The 18491-nt window shown below is 37.1% G+C and overlaps 2 protein-coding genes, 1 non-coding gene and 1 pseudogene across 3 annotated transcripts; 2 read left to right on the forward strand and 2 right to left on the reverse strand.

Moving 5' to 3' along the window:
• Positions 1–1102: 1102 nt before the first annotated feature.
• Positions 1103–3041, reverse strand: LOC114722664 (uncharacterized). The gene has a single exon (XM_028908745.1). The coding sequence runs from the start codon at positions 2792–2794 to the stop codon at positions 1277–1279; it is 1518 nt and encodes a 505-aa protein (XP_028764578.1). The 5' UTR covers positions 2795–3041; the 3' UTR covers positions 1103–1276.
• Positions 3042–8674: 5633 nt separating this feature from the next.
• Positions 8675–9484, forward strand: LOC114722637 (CASP-like protein 4B1). The gene is made up of 3 exons (XM_028908714.1): positions 8675–8931; positions 9025–9160; positions 9275–9484. The coding sequence occupies exons 1-3, from the start codon at positions 8675–8677 to the stop codon at positions 9482–9484; spliced, it is 603 nt and encodes a 200-aa protein (XP_028764547.1).
• A 600-nt stretch (positions 9485–10084) lies between these two features.
• TRNAQ-UUG (transfer RNA glutamine (anticodon UUG)) lies at positions 10085–10156 on the forward strand. The gene has a single exon. It is a non-coding gene; the product is annotated as a tRNA-Gln (tRNA).
• Positions 10157–10661: 505 nt separating this feature from the next.
• Positions 10662–15942, reverse strand: LOC114722662 (F-box/LRR-repeat protein 3-like; annotated as a pseudogene).
• Between the last annotated feature and the right edge of the window lie 2549 nt (positions 15943–18491).

An 18491-nucleotide genomic window follows, 5' to 3' on the forward strand; every position in this document is an offset into this window, starting at 1 on the left:
AACAAGAAGAAGGAGAAGAAGCTTTGTAGATCCAGATTTGCAAAGTGGAAGGGAAAAAAACGCACAGTGGAACTGGATCTACAGCCTATTGTGTTTTGGGCTCAAGACTAGAATCACCATGGTTGCTAATGAAGGATTTTTACCATCATTGTGGAGGAGATGCCGCCGCAGTCCAGATCTGCGAAGGAAATAGGGAGAGATGGAGGGAGGGACGGAGGGTGGGTTTCAGACGCGAGACAGAAAGCTATCGAGAAAAGAGAGGGGGTAGGAAAGGAAATTACTAAACCCTGATGTTTTTATTTTTTAAAACAATAAATTAATAGAAATAAATAAGTTGACACGTGGGATTAAAACTATCTGAGTTGGAGTGTTTTTATTGGATAGAGTACAAATGAACTGGTGCTCCCAGTGCACCTAAGAATTTCTCCGAATTCAATGGATATTCCCTCCCATGACCCACCGGCAAACAGGTCCCAATCCAGGATGTCCAGATGAAATGCCAACTTCTACAAACCATCAACATCAAATCTATATATATACTGCCATCAAAGATGAAGCATATAATATAAATACTACTTTTTATGCTTAATATAAGATTTTGTTTAATTTTTATTTTGATTCTAAATATAATATCTTAATTTATTTTATCTCTTATACTTATATTTTTTTTCAAGGTAGTCTTAATAATAATAGTAGTTCTAATCAATACATTTGATCAGTAAGGATATTTAGAAAAAACAACACCTATTTATTATAAATAACCAACTTAACTTATTTTCTTAATCTACTCAAATTAGTCAACTAGCTTTTATATTTATGACCAGAGATAGTATATTCATAATGGTTGACTCATATCGATTTATAAACACAACACCCACTCTGGTTTACAGTGGAAATTTTTGAGCAAGGCCAACATTACTTGCATTGTTCTTGATCAAGAAGAGAGGTTAGCTCGGCTACTGCAAGGAAGGGTAGTATCTTATTCCTTGTCAATGGAGATTATTTTTCGTAAACATTGTTATTATCATGTCATTAACAAAAAACAACAATGACAACAGCAACAAAAAAACAACTTTGAAATCGGAAGGGACTCGTGAACAAATATAATTCTATCGATTGCACTGGTAGAAATGAATGGAAAACTGAAACGCATATGACAATTCTCTTTGTTTTGGTGGGTTTTAAAAGTGGAAAACTCTAAACAAGCGCGTGGAAGGTAAAAGGGAAATAAAAATGTTGCACAGAACATCTGAACGTGTTAAAGGATTTCATATTTTCACCACCATTGATGAACCAGAACTCCCCTTCGTCTAAGAGAATAAAACAGTGCCAAGCACTGTCCGTATGTTTTCTCATACTTGGAACTCCTCTGCCCAGGGCAACATCTCTGCCACCTATTATAGTGGCATTCCAGAAAAATCTCATCTACCAGACAAATAGCTCCAGTCTCAAATAACCTGGGAATCAGATCAAACTCAGCACCTTCCACGTCCATTTTCATCACAACAAAATCATTCTTTGAAACTGTGTTCTTCAACCATTCCGCAAAGTCAAACCCTTGGATCTTCTCCGCTTCCCCATCATAGTCACCAGCAAATTGCAGAGGTTGAATCCTACCCATTCCTCTACCTTTAGTTTCCTCTCGCTTACCAGGCTCTCTATGGATTTCAAAGGTTAAGGTCTCATTTTTCACCCAAGCTGCGTAAGGTAACAACGTGATTCCCTTTTTCGACCCATACTCTTGATGAAAAGTTTTATCAGCTTCAATTGCATAGACATGGAAGGTCTTGTTCTGTTTCGGATACTGTTTCCTGAACCAACTTCCTATACTAGAGCCGTAACTTCGCGCTCCAACATCTACATACACATATCTATTCTTAAAGCTGATATCAACCATTGATGGCAGGTACTTGACGTTCTTTATGTTCCTCTTCAATGTTATCCAAGGTTTCAGTGGCTCCTCAGCAATCAGAGGCTCGGCCTTTGCGACCAATTCTTGTTTATACCCTAAAACAGTGCAATTGCCATTGGAATTCTGCTTCTCATTTTCATGACCAATAATTCCATCACTCTCTTTCCTCAGAACGATTTCGCGGACACAAGGCAGTGAGGAATCAAACCCATCTATATCACGTGATTTCACTACTCTGCAACAATTAAACAAATCAAGGAATGAATTGAAACTGTAACTATCGTTTGCCCTTACATGGAACACCACAAACCCTTTGGGTTTAAGCGTCCGAGCAATCTCAGAGGCAAATTCCGACGGCCGTGCCGATTTGTCGAGCCCTCCTTCGCCGGAGAAGACGAAGTCAAACGTGTTATCTCCGAGCGGTAAGCGATGAAGCTTCCCGGTTTTCTTGGAGATTCCGATGGAATCCAAAATGCCATTCTCCTTCAATGTGAAGACGTCGCTTCCAGTAGACGTGTCCACGCACAACGATTTGGACTCCGGTGTAAGGTAGCCTTCGGAAATCAGATTACGGAAAACGGAAGAGTAGAACTGAGCTCCCTTGATCCATTCTCGGCTGTTATACAGCTCCGGCCGCAGCGCGGATCGAACGGCTCTGTTGGATGGAACAGCCCGAGCACCGATGGTGCTGTGATCATAACCGGAGACCAGAAAATGGACATTCTCCGAGGGCGAAAAGAAACAGAAGGAGCCGAAACCGCAAGAATCACCAGTGATGGTGATGACGTAAGCGAATCTTAGGAGCAGGAGGAAGACGCCGAAGAGGAGCAACCGGGCAAGAAAATTCCTGAGAGAACCTCGCTTGCCTGCGGTGGGCTCCATGGCATTGGCAGCTGAGGGGGGCAGTTTTCAGGGAAAACAAAAAATAAAATTCAATTAGAGAATAAGAAAAAGGCGATTGGAGAGGCTTGAGTAACGATAACTGGGGGCTTAACGGGAGCAGAAACGAGCGGAGGTGTGGTTGGCTCCGATGAGGCATGATCTGGCGGAGGAAGGAATGGCAAAGAGTGGGAAGTAGGGAGGGGCAAAACGTTTAGCCATGGTTGGGTAGAAAGAAAACGAAGGAGAGGACTGCATATAATATCTATTTAACAGAGAGGGAGAGCATGAATGGGCAGTAGTCGGAGTAGTGAATTTGTGGGTTGGGGGGGGGGATAAATAGAGGGGAGGCAGGGAGAGAGGAGAAGGCGGTGACACGTAGACAGGAAGCGGATCTGCCGGAGCGCCAGATCCAGGATGCTACTGCATGTTACTTGAGGATGGAGGAGGGAAGCAGCGAAGGAAAAAAGAGGGGGGGGGGGGGGAGAGAACCGTTAATTGCAGGTGAAGGTGCGCCGCGCCTAGTCTAACTGTCACGCTTCTTGGTTGGTAGTGAGCAAGAGGACCACCAGAAACGACCCTTTTCGACTGTTAAACCACACTAATCTACAATACAACGCACAAGCAGGTTGTTTCAGGTCTCAAGGCGATTCCGTTAGTGATATGGGAAGGTGAGAGACAAAGTCCAAAACTTGAATAAAACAATCAAGGAAAGAAAAAGCGTCAAATGCTGGAGAGAGAAGGAGGTCATGTGATTGTGAGCCTGAGGCATCACGGGCCAACGACACGCTCAAAGAGGCGTTATTCCAATTCCAGTTGGCCCTTCCGCTGTCACCTAAGTTCGTGGTACTATTTATTGGAGTTATAAGGTGTTATTTATAGCCTAGAAATTTTATAATTAAGACATTAGGTGGCATTCTGTAATTAATTGAAATCCCCAGAATACCCCTCCTCTGCTTTTGTGCTTGCTCTCCCCTTGCTTGGCTCAGCCAAACTGTGCCTACCAACACCTCACGTGACCCATTCGCTTATTTCAGCCTTCGGCAGTTTATGGAACAGTGGCTTTTAGCCTTGTGAGCCAGTGAGCCTAATAATTAAATCATTCAGTTTAAAAAAATAGTTAAAATTAGGGGACTATGTCTCCTCCCAATGTCTTGTTCCTGTCTCAGTCATTTTGCGACAGAACAATCCTGTTCCGAAAGTTTTTAGAACGAGACGAAAGTGAGACGGGACAAAATTGTTTCGGAAGGGGACAGGACGGGAGTGTCCCGTTCCAATATATTATTTTTTTTTAGTTGTTATATATTTATTTTATTTATTATTGTAATAGTATTTTGGTAATGATATTTATTAATTGTTATTTTTAATTATTTATAAGTTGTTTTTGTATGGATTACATTATATTTTTTGTAGTGAATATTTTAGGTTTGTTTATTTTTTGTCTCTTATGGTTACAAAAAACATTTTCTTTGTCATTGTTTCATTATTTTTTTATATTTTCCTCACATAGTTTTTGTTATAACTTTTTACATTTCTCATATTGTTAGTTTTCAAATTAAAAAAAAAAAAAAAAAGAGAGAGATGGGACGTTCCTATCCCGTCCCAATTATGTCCTGTTCCAATTAGGAGGGGACGCTATTCGGACAAGACGGGACACGAGACGAAAAAGCTGTCCTGTCCCAATTATCGAGACGGGACTGGGACAGAGTCATCCCTGTCCTGTCCCGTCCCATGAACACCCCTAGTTAAAATTAATTAAAAATAATAAATATATAAAAATAATAATTTTTTCCCTAAACATGCCCTTATTTATAATGAGCGAGTAAGAAGAAGAAAATATGAAAGAGAATATAGTAAACATTTTAATTAATGCAATGTATATAATTGATTAGGGGTAAAATGATAAAAATATGCTAAATGTTCAGACAACTATATTTAGCCAACCTTAACCTTCTCTTTTTGAAAAGTTGACAGGTACAACTTATATTATTAACTCTAGGTAGAATCGTATAACAAAGACCAAAACAATTTAATTTCGGGTTCTTATAAAAAGCACCCGAGGGAGTAGAAAACAATGGCATATTATTGACCACCTCGGCGTTAAGTTGGTCCTTCATTCATTCAACAGATAAATACGAACACGATTTGATATTTGGGTGCTCTTTCTACATCTATATATGAGTCACTTGGACGGAAAAATTTGATCCTAAACTTTGCGGGTAATTATTCTTTTTTTTGAAATTTACTAATACTCCTTCGATCTTTAATATAAGACCCATTTAACTAATTTTATTAGATTAAGGAAGTTAGGTAAGTTAGTTAATTATAAGAAAAGTGAGACATTTTTCCCAAAATACCATAATTATCTTTCTTAATACCCCTCTCTCTCTTCTACTTGATTATGGGTAAGAGAGTATCTATAGGAGTAATTTAGAGAAAATTGATAAATATGAGAAATGGGTCTTATATTTAGGACCAAAACTAACTCAAGAATTAGGTCCTATATTAAGGACAGGAGGAATATTAAATATACTAAAAATATAAATAAAATAAAATATACAAGATATTTTAAAAAATATTCTTTATTTTTAATAGAAGTAAATATGAGAAGTTTTATTAATTTAATGTATTATTTCTTAACATGCAAGAACAAGTACAAGTAACTTACACATGAGAAAGTGATACTTCTTTACATAAAGAAAGAAATAAGTGTGTATTAAAAGCTGAAGTAGGATGATGATTAAGAAATTACATATGCTTCCACTGAGAAAAGGGGCAAATAATAAAATAATCATATATTTAATAGAGATGATATCGATAACAAAAAAATGCACAATAGCCTGTACCATCATCGATGATTCTTCCTTTTGTTCTTATTATGACATGATACGCTGGTCAAATCCTTATAAATATTGTGCCCCTGTCCTTTTATTAACTGCTTTTCACCTGCACCACGGAATGTTGTCGAAAGATTAAGGAGCAGACATTTGAGCAGCATGCGCATATTAGTATTCGAAAAATAAGAACAGAATTAATTATATCTAACATCCACTTGTTATAACACTAGACGTTGTCTCAGTAGTCAGCTTAGGCAATATGCCTTGGATGAGGTGTCAAAATTTAACTAGCTTGTTTTTCCCCCCGTTATTTTTCAAACAGATCAAAGGATGAGGTGTCAAAATTTTAATTCTTTTTTAATGAAATAATATGGATTTGGCTTGACTGGCTTGTTTGGCCAGTTTGATCTAAATCCCAACTAAGAAACTGGAATCACATCAAATCACAACCTAAAATTTCCTTAGCCTCTTTATATCTGATAAAATGAAGAACAAAATACAAGCCAAGAAGCACAATCTCCTTTTGGATTCGTGAGATTAAATTAAATATCCATGGTAACAAAGAATTTGGAAATCCAAAAGGGAGAACTGAAAAAGCTTATCACAGATAGGGAGAGAGGGACAAGTCAAATGGTACGGTGAGGAAATTAATAAAAAGGACAGCTAAGAGAAGCATGCGTGAATCATCAGATGATTAAAATAAACAAAGGGAGGGTCTCCCTCTCCACATGGGACAGCCAATGCATCCTCTCTCCTCCACAACCTCCGAATTTCTTCGACAAATCTGAGGAAACTATGGTCAGAAAGTAAAGTTCTATTATATATATATATATATGTATATTCATTCTCAATTCGTAATTCTTGTAGTTCTCATGTGAAAAAAAAAACTAATATTACTCCTCTAATTCTTAATATAAAACCCATTTAACTAATTTGATTAAATTAAGAAAGTTAGGTAACTTAGTTAATTATAAAAAAAACTAACATATTTTTTTTAAAACACCATAATCATCTTTCTTGATACCCCTCTCCCTTTTCTACTTGATTATGGTTGAAGCAATATCCATAGGGGTAATTTAGAGTATATTTAGGACCCAAATCAACTCAACAATTAGGTCTTATATTAAGGATCGGAGGAGTAGTTCATTGTCCTCCCATTATACCATACTATATGGAAAAATTTTAATGGGTTTACTCATCTCTCACCCTTTGTGTCTGTGAGGCATATGCATGATTCTACACTTGTACTGTTGTACAATGTGCTTAACTAGGAACTTCATGTAGAAATAAAAAAATAAAAAAATAAGCAATAGTTAGATACGCCTATCCTGGCGTGGTAAGCTAATTAAATGCTTGTTTTGGAAAATATCAAGCGACAAGGATCAAATCTAAAAAGTTAAATATGCATCTCAATTCAAACTATATATATTATTTGATTTCTTTTATGATTGGCCCAATGCTATAAGCATGGACCAAATGGAACTTTGAGAGGCTTTGAAGCTGTTTTGTTTTTCTTTTCATCCAATCCTCAAAGGCGACCATTGAAGCAAGCCAAGGGACACCACTCAATTTCCCATGAAGAGCTGCTTTTGTGCTCAGGTACTAGTTTGGGAGAATTCTTAAGAGCGTAATTTAAACTACAATTGGTTATAAATAAAGATCTTAATATCTATAATTCTTTTGTAGAACCAATATCCTTCTTTGAAAATTAAGAATTGTAATAACTAGAATGGCTGTGATACAAAGAATTTGGCTCATTTAGTAGTCACATCTATAGTATAACAAATTTAATACTAAGAGAGTGTTTGGATGAAAACTAAATCATGATTTTAAAAATACTTTTACGGTGTATAAAGTAAATATATGAAGGAGTTTATCTCGTTTTATGAAAAAGTTCTTTTTAAAAATAATTTTTTATATTGTCAAACACCCTATGAGACAAAATAATCATGTATATGAATTTAGTACTGCGAAATTAAAATTCCTCATCATTATGAAATTTTCTTTCTCAATATTAAATCTCTTGTGTGTGTGTGTGATATTTCTTTTTTAATATTAATTCTCTTATATATATGTGAGAATTAAACGAAAAAAACTATTAGTCCCTTGAGCATTTTAGTCGTTACCCTTCTATTTAATTATGAGAATGATCTTAGGTCATGCAAAATAATTTTAAAAATCTAAGACCTTTATTTGTAAATAACTTAGCATTTTGGTTCTTAAGTACTCCTCCGGTCCTTAGTATAAGACCCATTTAACTAATTTGATTAGATTAAGGAATTTAGGTAAGTTAGTTAATTATAAGAAATGTGACACGTTTTTCCTAAAATACCATAATCATCTTTCTTAATACCCATCTTCCTCTTCTACTTGATTATGGTTGAGGAAGTATCTATAGGGGTAATTTAGAGAAAATTGATAAATATGATAAATGGGTCTTATATTTAGGACCAAAACTAACTCAACAATTGGGTCCTATATTAAGGACCGGAGGAGTATAATTTATAATTCTTCCTATATCTCGTTTCTATGCTTTAACTCTTGCGTGCTTTGGCTGGGCTAATCGATCATATGAAGATGTTAGTTTAAGATTTTACCGCCTATTATCTTAAATGTAAAACTTATTTTATAATATAATTTATACTACAAGTTGGATATTATATTTAGAACCGGAAGAATATAATATAATTTAGAAAAAAAAACTACATTTTTGAAAAATTAACTTATTTTTCTGAAATAAAAATTCATCCCTTGCATCATTGGTGTCGACCTTTTTCCTCAAACTTAAATACAACTTATAGATGTTTGCGAGACATAAAAGCCATTCTGCGTCAACCAAGTCACCCCATTGCAGTCAATCCGTTAACGCCACGTCATTTCAAAAAGCGAGCCCTCTTGACTTGCGAAAGCCCGGGAAACGGTTAACTACAAAATATCGTTATAGGGAAACAGAGAAGCACCCAAACTTGGCACCACAATCTCTATGTTCCTTTTCCCGAAGCTGTAAATTCCAATCTTACTAGTTGGAAGAGTGTACGCATCAAGTATGTCGAGCGTCGGCGAATCTTCAGAAGCGAGGACCCAACTTGAATCTCAGCCGGCGGCAGCAGATGAGGCCCTGACGGCACCTGGAGGTGGTGGCTTTTCTGACTTACTGCAGCGGGAAAAGAGGGAGAATTTGTTGAAGAGAAGCTTATTAGGTTTGAGGGTAATGGCTCTGCTTTCTTCCCTGGCTGGTTTCATGGTCATGGCCAGCAATAGTCATGGCCATGGGTTTGACTTCAATAAATTCGAAGAATACCGGTAGGTTTTTCGTTAAGATTCAACGGCTTCATCAAATAACTGATATTGTTTCTTGGTTTTGAACTAAACGGACGTAGAAATCTGGAATCATAGGTACATCCTGGCTGTGACAATTATATGCACAATGTACACAATAGGCCAAGTGTATCGTCAAGTTCAGGAACTCTGCAACGGGAAAGACCTTCTTCAGCCTAAAAAGACGTCGTTGATTGACTTTGTTGGAGATGAGGTTTGGCATATTCCTTCTTTAATTTTGGGTCGTCGATGATGGGCTACAAAGATGGATATATATATATATATATGTATGTATGTATGTAAAGTGAAAAATGTGTGGTGATTTCAGATGATGGCATATCTATTGATATCAGCAGCATCTTCAGGGATGCCACGGACAAATGGAATGAGGAATTACGGCGGGAATCATAAACTGGACATGTTTCTGGAGCGTTCAGGTGCAGCCATTGGCATGTCAATTATGGCCTTCATTTGCTTGGCACTTTCAGCTCTCCTTTCTGTCTACAAACTATCCACTTACGTACCTGATTACATCTGATCTGATCATCTCCCACACACACTATTTTAAGCTTTATGCATGATTTCCCTTGCACTCAACCTTGTTTCATATCTTCATCATATATATATATATATATTTATTTATTTATTTTGGTCATGCACTACCCCTCCGTAGTAGTTATTTCATCGTCGTCTTCATCATTACATTATAGTACTTAATTTGATATCCCTTACACTCATTAATAAAATGTTTGAACTCAGCTTGACTATGGCCAGTTGCACTTATATCCCAAATTTGAGGTTCATTTGACTTTAAGCCCATGAAAACTAGAACCAACCGTTTAAGGCGACTTCATCTGTGGATAATATGATGAGTGGGTGACTTATGGCATGAGTCTGCGAACCGCCCCGCAACACGGAAGGCTCCTGGGGCCATCAACGGTTCTGCATAATTAATAACAACAACTCAACACCCACAGATAGATTATAGATAGGACTTTAACAACGAAATTGACCCCTAACGTTGAGGAATACGAGCATGAGGCGCACGGAGACCAGAAACTGGTGGAGATGGGTCGTGGAAGGACGATTATTGAGTATAACATGTATTATTTAATGCCAGTTCGTGCCCGCGTGGCCAGGTTCTATGGTGTAGTGGTTAGCACTCTGGACTTTGAATCCAGCGACCTGGGTTCGACTCCCGGTAGGACCTATTTTTTAATTTTGTAAGCCGTAAAGCATTTTGGAGGCATTCAAACAAATGTCATGTGTGTACTGTTGACCCAAGAAAAAAAGATAAAAGGAGAGAAGACCAAATATATAAGTAAGCCTTTTAATTTTTTTAATATCATAATGGTTTCCTATTTTACGCAGTCCCCTGAACTTTGCAGCATATAAATCCTCATCATAGTAGGCTTTAAATATCAAAATAGCAAGGAGGTTAGACTAATGCGGATGGAATTTTGTAGGACCATTTTGGATCCCAACATGTTTTAACACAACTACATCAAATCTTGAATACAAGACCACTAGTTAAGTGAGAGGAATCACTTGCCAATTCAATCAGGCACTTATTGGTAGATATTATGAAGTTATTTGTACACAATTCAAAGCTGAAAAAAATCACATTCAATTCCTCCATAATTTTATATAAAATAATGACGAGTTAAAAATATTAAAAGCCCTATAAGTGATAAAACATTTAAATAATTTAAATATAACTCAAAGTCATAAATATAACAATAAGAAGCAGTCATCACAATGAAGGGTCACGAAACACAACCGGAGAAAATGAAATGCAGGAATACACGAGCCGAAAGTATATTATTTATAAACCATGGCTAAGCAAACAGCTTTTCATAGAGATTTTAACTTGATATTAGCTTATCGTATGGGAAAGGCAAAGATATATGATCGTTTAACATCTTCCATTCTTGATGTGTCTCACTCTCCACAGTTGCCAAGTCTTCTTTGAGTACCTCTCGCCGCCCCTTTCTTTAACGTTCTTAATAGAGGACAGCATTGGGGCTCGCTCTATATATGTGCATACAATTACATTAGAGACCAGAAAAGATCCTTGGACTGTGAGACGCCGCAGAGGAAAGCGGCATTTGCCCTCTTTTTTCATTTTTTTTTTCAAAAAAAAGAGCTGAACAAAACATTCCCTGTATGGAGGCCACAACAGTGTCTACTGGGCTGCTTTCAGAGCAGCGGGCGATCCGAGAGTCGTGCACATAGTTTTGTTTACTTGGAGAGTGAGGATCGATTCTTATTCCTCCGCTCCTCCTGAAAGAACAGCACAACTGTAGAGAATCCATTTTGGAGTGAGATGGAAAAGAGATTATAGAAGAAATCAGCTTAAACTTGTTTTTGTAGCCTGCTTCTCAACTTAAACGACTTCCATCAGATCCTCCAACTGTAATTTCCAACACTTGGGATCCATCTCAGCCTGCAAATGGCACCACAACAACCATCATAACAGAATTAAAATTCCTGATAACCAAATAACATTGCGAAACCTAGTTAAAATCACAGTTTGGAGTGGTGATCTTTGGCAAAGTCTAACTTCCTTCCTAGGTGACCCTAAGAACCCACTACCTCTCCATTACTTTTGTGTATTTGTTATTCAAATTCCTTTCCAGAGTGCTTCCCCAAGATGAACAGAGAAACAATCTCTTGTTATCAACTAAGGTAACCCCTTTCATATTTTTTACCCTGACTAGATTTTGGGCCCAGGTGTTGCACTAACACTGAGCTGGTTGAAATCAGCTTTGTTCATGATTTCTCATGAACAGTGTGTTTTCCACTGGCTTTTGTGCCCGCGTGCGTGTTGATTGATATTTATATTGATTTCATTGAATCTTGATCCCCACTACTTGAATTTGGCACTTTGGCTAAACAAGTATGATAATCATGTATGCAAGCCTACTGCTTAGCAAACAGAACTGCAAATCAACCCAGCCTCTCTTTTTTTGGCCTGCAACCCATCCTCGAGTTATTTACAGATTTTAAAGTCTCTTTAGTTTAACCAAAATAAAATCCACAGTACTGACAAGTTCAAGAATACTTGGGTTTCACAACATCTCGAGAGAGGAACCTGAACAATCTTATACCTGGAACACTTTATTCCTCCACTCAAAAACACAGCCACGTGCTTCAATGTGTTTGATAAGAGGCTCAGGGAGTGCTGATCTCAAGGAAACGTGGAGTTTCACTTTTCTTAGCCCTCCAAATGCCAACAAGGCAGCAGCAAGTCCTCTTGGAGTCACTCCCTCCAAGGTCAGAAGACAAAAGGTGTGTAGGCAACTGATGCTAGCAAGTGATAGTAGCCCTACTTCTGTGACTGAACTGTATGACAAATTTATCTGCAAAGCAAAAGACATATCCTTAGAGTCTCGGAATAAATTTTCTTGCCTCTTCTATGTTAACAGAAATCCTGAGAAATAAGAAAGAAAACCTGTTTTAGATTTTGGGACGAACAAGCAAGTGGAATCATCCCACTATCATCAATCTTGTAACACTTCTTTATATCCAGACGACTTAGTTGCTTACAATTTGGTGCAATAGCTTCTAAACCTTTAGATGTGACAAGAAGACATCCACGGATTTCCAGCGTTTTCAACTCAGAGCATTTTGACAAGGAGATTAAGGAACAATCAGTGATGTCAGTACAATAAGCAACATTAATCGTCTCAAGCCTAGGGCAACCGCAAGCAATTGCTGAAATGCCTACATCTGTTATTCCTGCGGACCTGAACAGGCAACATAGTTCATTAATGAGTAGTGTCTAAGAACTACAATATAGTTCCCAATAGAAATGAAATCATAGTCTATTTTAAAGAAGCACATGCTTTTAAGGAAGGAAAAGAACAAAGACACCCTAAGATAGCACAGGCAAGTACTAAATAACCTTAAGCATAAAACTTGTCGTAGACTTAGTTGGTCAACACACCAAACCAAAATTTTCTCAAGAGTCGTCTTCTTATATCTGCTAGCGCAGATCTTGTTCCCATTATTAATTTCAAAGTTCAAACTTCAAACCCTTAAAATGCAAATCTGTCTCCATACTATTTTATACAAAAGAATATTGCTTAATTTCAAAAATATTACATGAAAAAATACATAATTTTCCTATAATGCATTTTGTTGGGCATTGATTGCACTCTGTTGATAGACCAAATTATAAGCCTTTGTTACAAGCCTAAATATCAAAGCATGTTGAGCATGAAAAACTTTAGTTCTAGTTGATTGCACACTGCTAACCTTACCTAGTAAGTCTGCTCCATTGTTTAGGCTGTAATTTCTCCAAATCAATCACTAAATACACCAAATTGCACATGGACTTTTAATAATATGATGGAGTTGAGGAAATAGCAAAAGGTTACATAGTTGAACTACAAACCTGTAGAGATCTAGCTCCTTTAGCTTTGAGCAGGACCTGCCAACATAGGCAAGTCCCTTGTCAGTTATGTTCAGGCAGATTCCTAATTTTAGACTGGAGAGTCTGGAGCACCTAGAAATGGACCTAAGACCTGCGAAAAGAGAAGTAAGAACCACTGACATGGTAGTTCAGAATTCCAATTGAGTAAGGCAAGAAAAAAACCTTCATCATCAATTTCATTATCTGTAAGGTCTAGCTCCTCAAGGGAATCACATTGCTGTCCAATCCTCACAAATGCTTCTCTTGGAACTAGGGTACATGATTCCATCCTGAGGGAAGTGAGACTTTTGCATGAGTTCACAATGCTGGCAATTGAGAGATAAGTTATCTTGCGGCAACATGTAATATCAAGCTTCCTCAAATCCTTGTGTTTGGACACAACAAATGAGAGAGCTTCATCAGTAACTCCCAAACCTTTTCTCAAACTCAGCTCTTTTAATGATTTGCATGAACTTCCGATGGCCCTTAATCCAGCAGAAGTAACCAGGCAGCCATCTAATATGATTGATTGCAGCATGGGAAGTTTATTCAGAGCATCAGCAAGAGCAGGGGTCACCTAAATCATCAACTCTAAATAATTAGCAACAAATGAAATCTTTGAGTGCTTAAATATAGAAATGGAGTAGAAGACCTACAGGAGAACCATCTGATAAAGTAAGTTGCTCAATACATTCAGAACAGCTTGTTAGGGCAGAAAGACCTATGTGGCTTATGTTTTGACAGCCTGACATGTCAAGTTTCTGTGGAAAGAAACATTGGCAAATACATCAGATAACCAAAAGAGTTGAGAAAAATTCATGAAACATAGAGATTAATGCGATTATATTGCATGCTGCCAATAACGGTATTGAAGGTTCACCATTAATGTGAATCAAATAAAACTCCTTTCATATATGGAATGAAGAAATAAAGATAATAATTTCTTCCCTTTACACACTCAACCAAATCTCCGAAATTTGGGAATTACTCTAATAAATCAAAGCTGAAAGTGTCCACTCCTTGTCTAAATTAAAATCAGAAGACACACTACATTTCTGCTATTTTTGTCATTATTAGATAAATGACAAGCCCAAATTGACAAGCCAACCATCCACGCATACCTTTAATGTGTGCACCCTTGTTTGAAGACATCAAGGCTGTCATCGTCGATGCCAAAGCATCCTTCAAGGATCAAATCTTCAAGGTATTGCAATTGAACAATTGATGACAGACATTTACCTGTGATCTGCACAACACATGAACAATAGTAAGTAATATTATTTATCCGAACCACATCGCTACCAAGAAATAAATGAAGAATGCAATCAAAAACTCAGTCCACTTAATTTTGAAAGAACAGTTGATTATTTAGGTATGGTATTGAACATTTAATTAATGATGTTTGGTAACTAATCAAATCAATGCACATTAGTCGTCCTATATCTGAATAAGTGTATATTACTTGTTCTATCGGGTTCTTTAAGGGAAGAAATGCACAAATACTTCAGAACTCGGCATCACATTACCGACTCCTCAAATCAACAATCATTAGTTCCATTAACGAATACTAACATGCCTGACACCTAGGCCATTATTTAACACAGCCCATCTAAATGTTCCAAAACACCCTCCCCTCAAAAGCTATCTATCCATTTATCTAAGATGAAAACTTATGTACGTATTGCTAACGCGTATAGCTAAAGGCAAAGTGAAGTGGAAGTAGAAAGCTTACAGGCAAATAAGAGATATCCAAGCTACGGAGCTCCTCACACTTGACGGCAATCAAGTCCACCCCTAAATCACCCACACCCAAACACCACTTCAAGCAAATCAATTTCAATTTCCTACACCCAACTGCTACGCACCCAATTCCCATGTCCGTTATCAGCTTACATCTCGCCAACCATAGCTTCTCCAAATTCTTCGCCTGAGCCACTGCATAAGCCGCCGGGTCTTTCAGCTCCGTCGCATTGGACAAGTCTAACTCCACCAAATTCGTGCAATTAGTAGCCAAACTCAACAACCCACTAGCAGAGAAGAACCTGGACCGCGAGAGATCGATCCGTCGTAGCGTAGCTCTGTAAGCGTTGGCTAAGAAGTTGAGGGAACTATCAGATACTCGAGGACAGAGAGAGAGATCAGCATGGGACACAAATGGAAATCGAGTCAAGATCGAAGGAATGAGTTCGGAGCGAAGAGGCCTGATGGTTCGGCGATGTTTGGCCTCGATAGCATAGAAAGATTTGCAAACCAGAGAAAACGACTTTTTGTCCGGTGAATTCGAAGGAAGGTGGTCGAGGATGGTGAAGACGAGCTCCTCCGAGAGAGAATCGAATGGGTTACTGGCCTCAGCGGCTTTGTGCTTTTTCATGACGAAAATAGAAGAAAATATCCCGGAAAACGTCTCGTATGTGGAGAAAAACTACGGAACTTCAGAGAGCAAAGGAGCTCGCGCAAGGACTGCACATGGAGGTGGTGGGGGCGAAATCAAGACGGAATCATACTTCTTGGGAGTAACCGCTAACGGAAGATAATATGCTCCTCTGGTTTCGACAATTAATTCAGAGGTGGGGGGAAGAGGGCGATCCAGGTGGGATTGGAAGGAGTGGGGGGAGGGACATGCGTACGGAGAAGGGAGGGGCAGTTTGGTAATTAGGGAGGGAGGTCAAATTAATGATGGAGCGCAGACAACACATGGGGGAAGGAGTATGTGAGGAAGGACAGATGCAAGTGCGGACAGTACGAATACGGCCGCAGGCCGCTTCACCAAATGCGTCCCTTTTCCCCCCATTGCTTGCTTTTATCATCGTCATTATACCCTTTCTTCTTTGGGAAGGCCATTGCCTCTCTTTTCTCACTTTCATATTACTAATAATAATAATAATAAAATGCGTTTTGATCATTATTCAAAAAATCCCGTGATGGGGAAAAAACAACAAAAACTGGATACAAGGATAAATTTCTGTATTTTTAATCTTTTAGATTATTAAGTTTCTGAAAAAATACAGTAAAAATAAAAGCCTCAGTAAAAAGAGAAATGCCGTACTTATAGATAGAGAGGGAAAAGCACATGGGGTTGGTGACGTGGGTGGTTTTAAGTGGAGATGATGTGGAATACAGTTGTGAGTGGGGCCCTGGTTCACAAGCGCCCTTGGTTTCCTCCCCTTATCCTTATTCTCTTCTTTTTCATTTTCCTTCCAATGCCATGGTGACTTCCTCTTCTTCTCATTTTTTATTTGATTATTTCAGCAACAACTTGGAACTTGTTTGGATTAATATTGATAAAAGTAATTCGTACTATAACTGAATTTTCAAATTAATATTGGAATAAAAGTCAATTTAATATAACACTATTTATGTTTGCATAAACTTCTAATTTAACCAAAAAAAATTATGATATATTAAAAAATTAATTTCAAAATGTTCAAATTTAAGTCAACAATCATAAATCAAAATTATACCAAACATCATTTTTCTTTTCATTCAGCCTGAAGTCAAGGTATTTTTTATGCTCAGAAATCAATTTGGAATGGTTTTAACATCATTCCGAGTTAGCCCTATGTTGTATTGCATTTGACTTCTCTCTACTGTCATGAAACAACATAGTTTAGAAGTTTTGTAATCGTCAAAGATAGTTGCACTCATCAAATTCATGTCTTTTTAAGTAACAAAATTTTTAAATAGGTTTTTCTTTCCACCAAATTTCTTGTGTTTTTATTCTATTATTACCTTATATTTTATTTTTCTTTCAGTCCTTGGAATTAAGAAAGAAACTCCAAACGTGACCTTATTGTTGTGTATGAAATTAATGACGGAGAAGCCTCCCCCGTGAAAGATGAGCTTGGATACCTCGCTCTCAGTGTATCACTAGTTCTATAAAGTCAATGTTCTCTGAGATAATACCTCTAGATGCCTTGTTTAATGGTTGTCCTGATGATTTGATTCTTTGAAAAATTTGAATATTAATAATAAAAGAATAAAGAATCAAGATTTTGTGAGCTGATTTTAGTCAAAAGTTGTCATTTCTACGGCTAATAAGGCAGATCCATTCAAGAAATTTTCGGTGGGATTGGCGAATAAATAAAGTTGTTCATCATATAACTGAAGCTGGACCGGCCCCGGGGGCGACAAAGGAGAAGAACAGTACCTATATATATTTTTTTCTTTCAAAATTTATATTCTAAGTCACACTTGGATTGTGTATATTCCAAATAAATTGCTCAATTAACCCTTATATATTTATGATCAAAGGAAGTGATTAAAAAAAAGAGGAAGAAGAATTTATAGATGACAAATCCACTCACCCATGCCCTTTATTCGCATCATTAAAAACTGATTAGAAAGTGTTTAGACAAAAACTAAATCATAATTTAAAAGTAATTTTACAGTATATCAAATAAATATGTAAAAAAAATTTTATCTTGATTTACATGAAAATACTATTTAAAAATGTTTCTTGATTCAACTAAACACCCCTAAAAGACTCATCAGAGCTAGTTTGAAACTACCTATCAAAATTGTTAATCTAAACGCTATTGCAACCCTGTTTTAATATCATAAAAACAGAAAACGGTGGGTTCATGTTTTCTGAGTTTTAAGAGTAAGTATGCGCTTTTGCTCACTAATTCTAAAAAAACAACAATAAGAGCAGCATTGAATTTTTATTAGTTTATTTTTAATACGTGCAGAATGGCTTTCCTTGGTCAACCCCAACCGAATTCCACTATAAGGCAGGTAATTGTACGAACATCCCCCCCCCCCCCCCAAAAACAACAACACAAAAAAGGTCCAGTACACTTTCATCATTGATGTGGATTTTTCTTTTTTATTAAAATATTTTTTAAGTGGAAATAAACTATTCCATATATCTATTTTATATGTTATAAAATTATTTTTATAACTATAATTTGATTTTCATCTAAATACCCTCTGAAAGTACAAACTTTTTTTTTTTTGAGCAAAAAAGGTACAAACTTTTATAAGTTTCAAACATAATCAAAATTGTGGATTGACCTTCATGTCTGGAATTCCAAGCACCTGAGAGGAAGAAGGAAAAGTAAGTATTCAAGTGGAGGCTGAATGGGTCGGTGCATATTTTTGCAGGAAATTTGAAATCACTTGGGTGAAT

This window comes from Neltuma alba, unplaced genomic scaffold (genome assembly GCF_004799145.2).
Source record: "Neltuma alba isolate B1F8T4 unplaced genomic scaffold, ASM479914v2 tig00012097_pilon, whole genome shotgun sequence".
NCBI lineage: Eukaryota > Viridiplantae > Streptophyta > Magnoliopsida > Fabales > Fabaceae > Neltuma > Neltuma alba.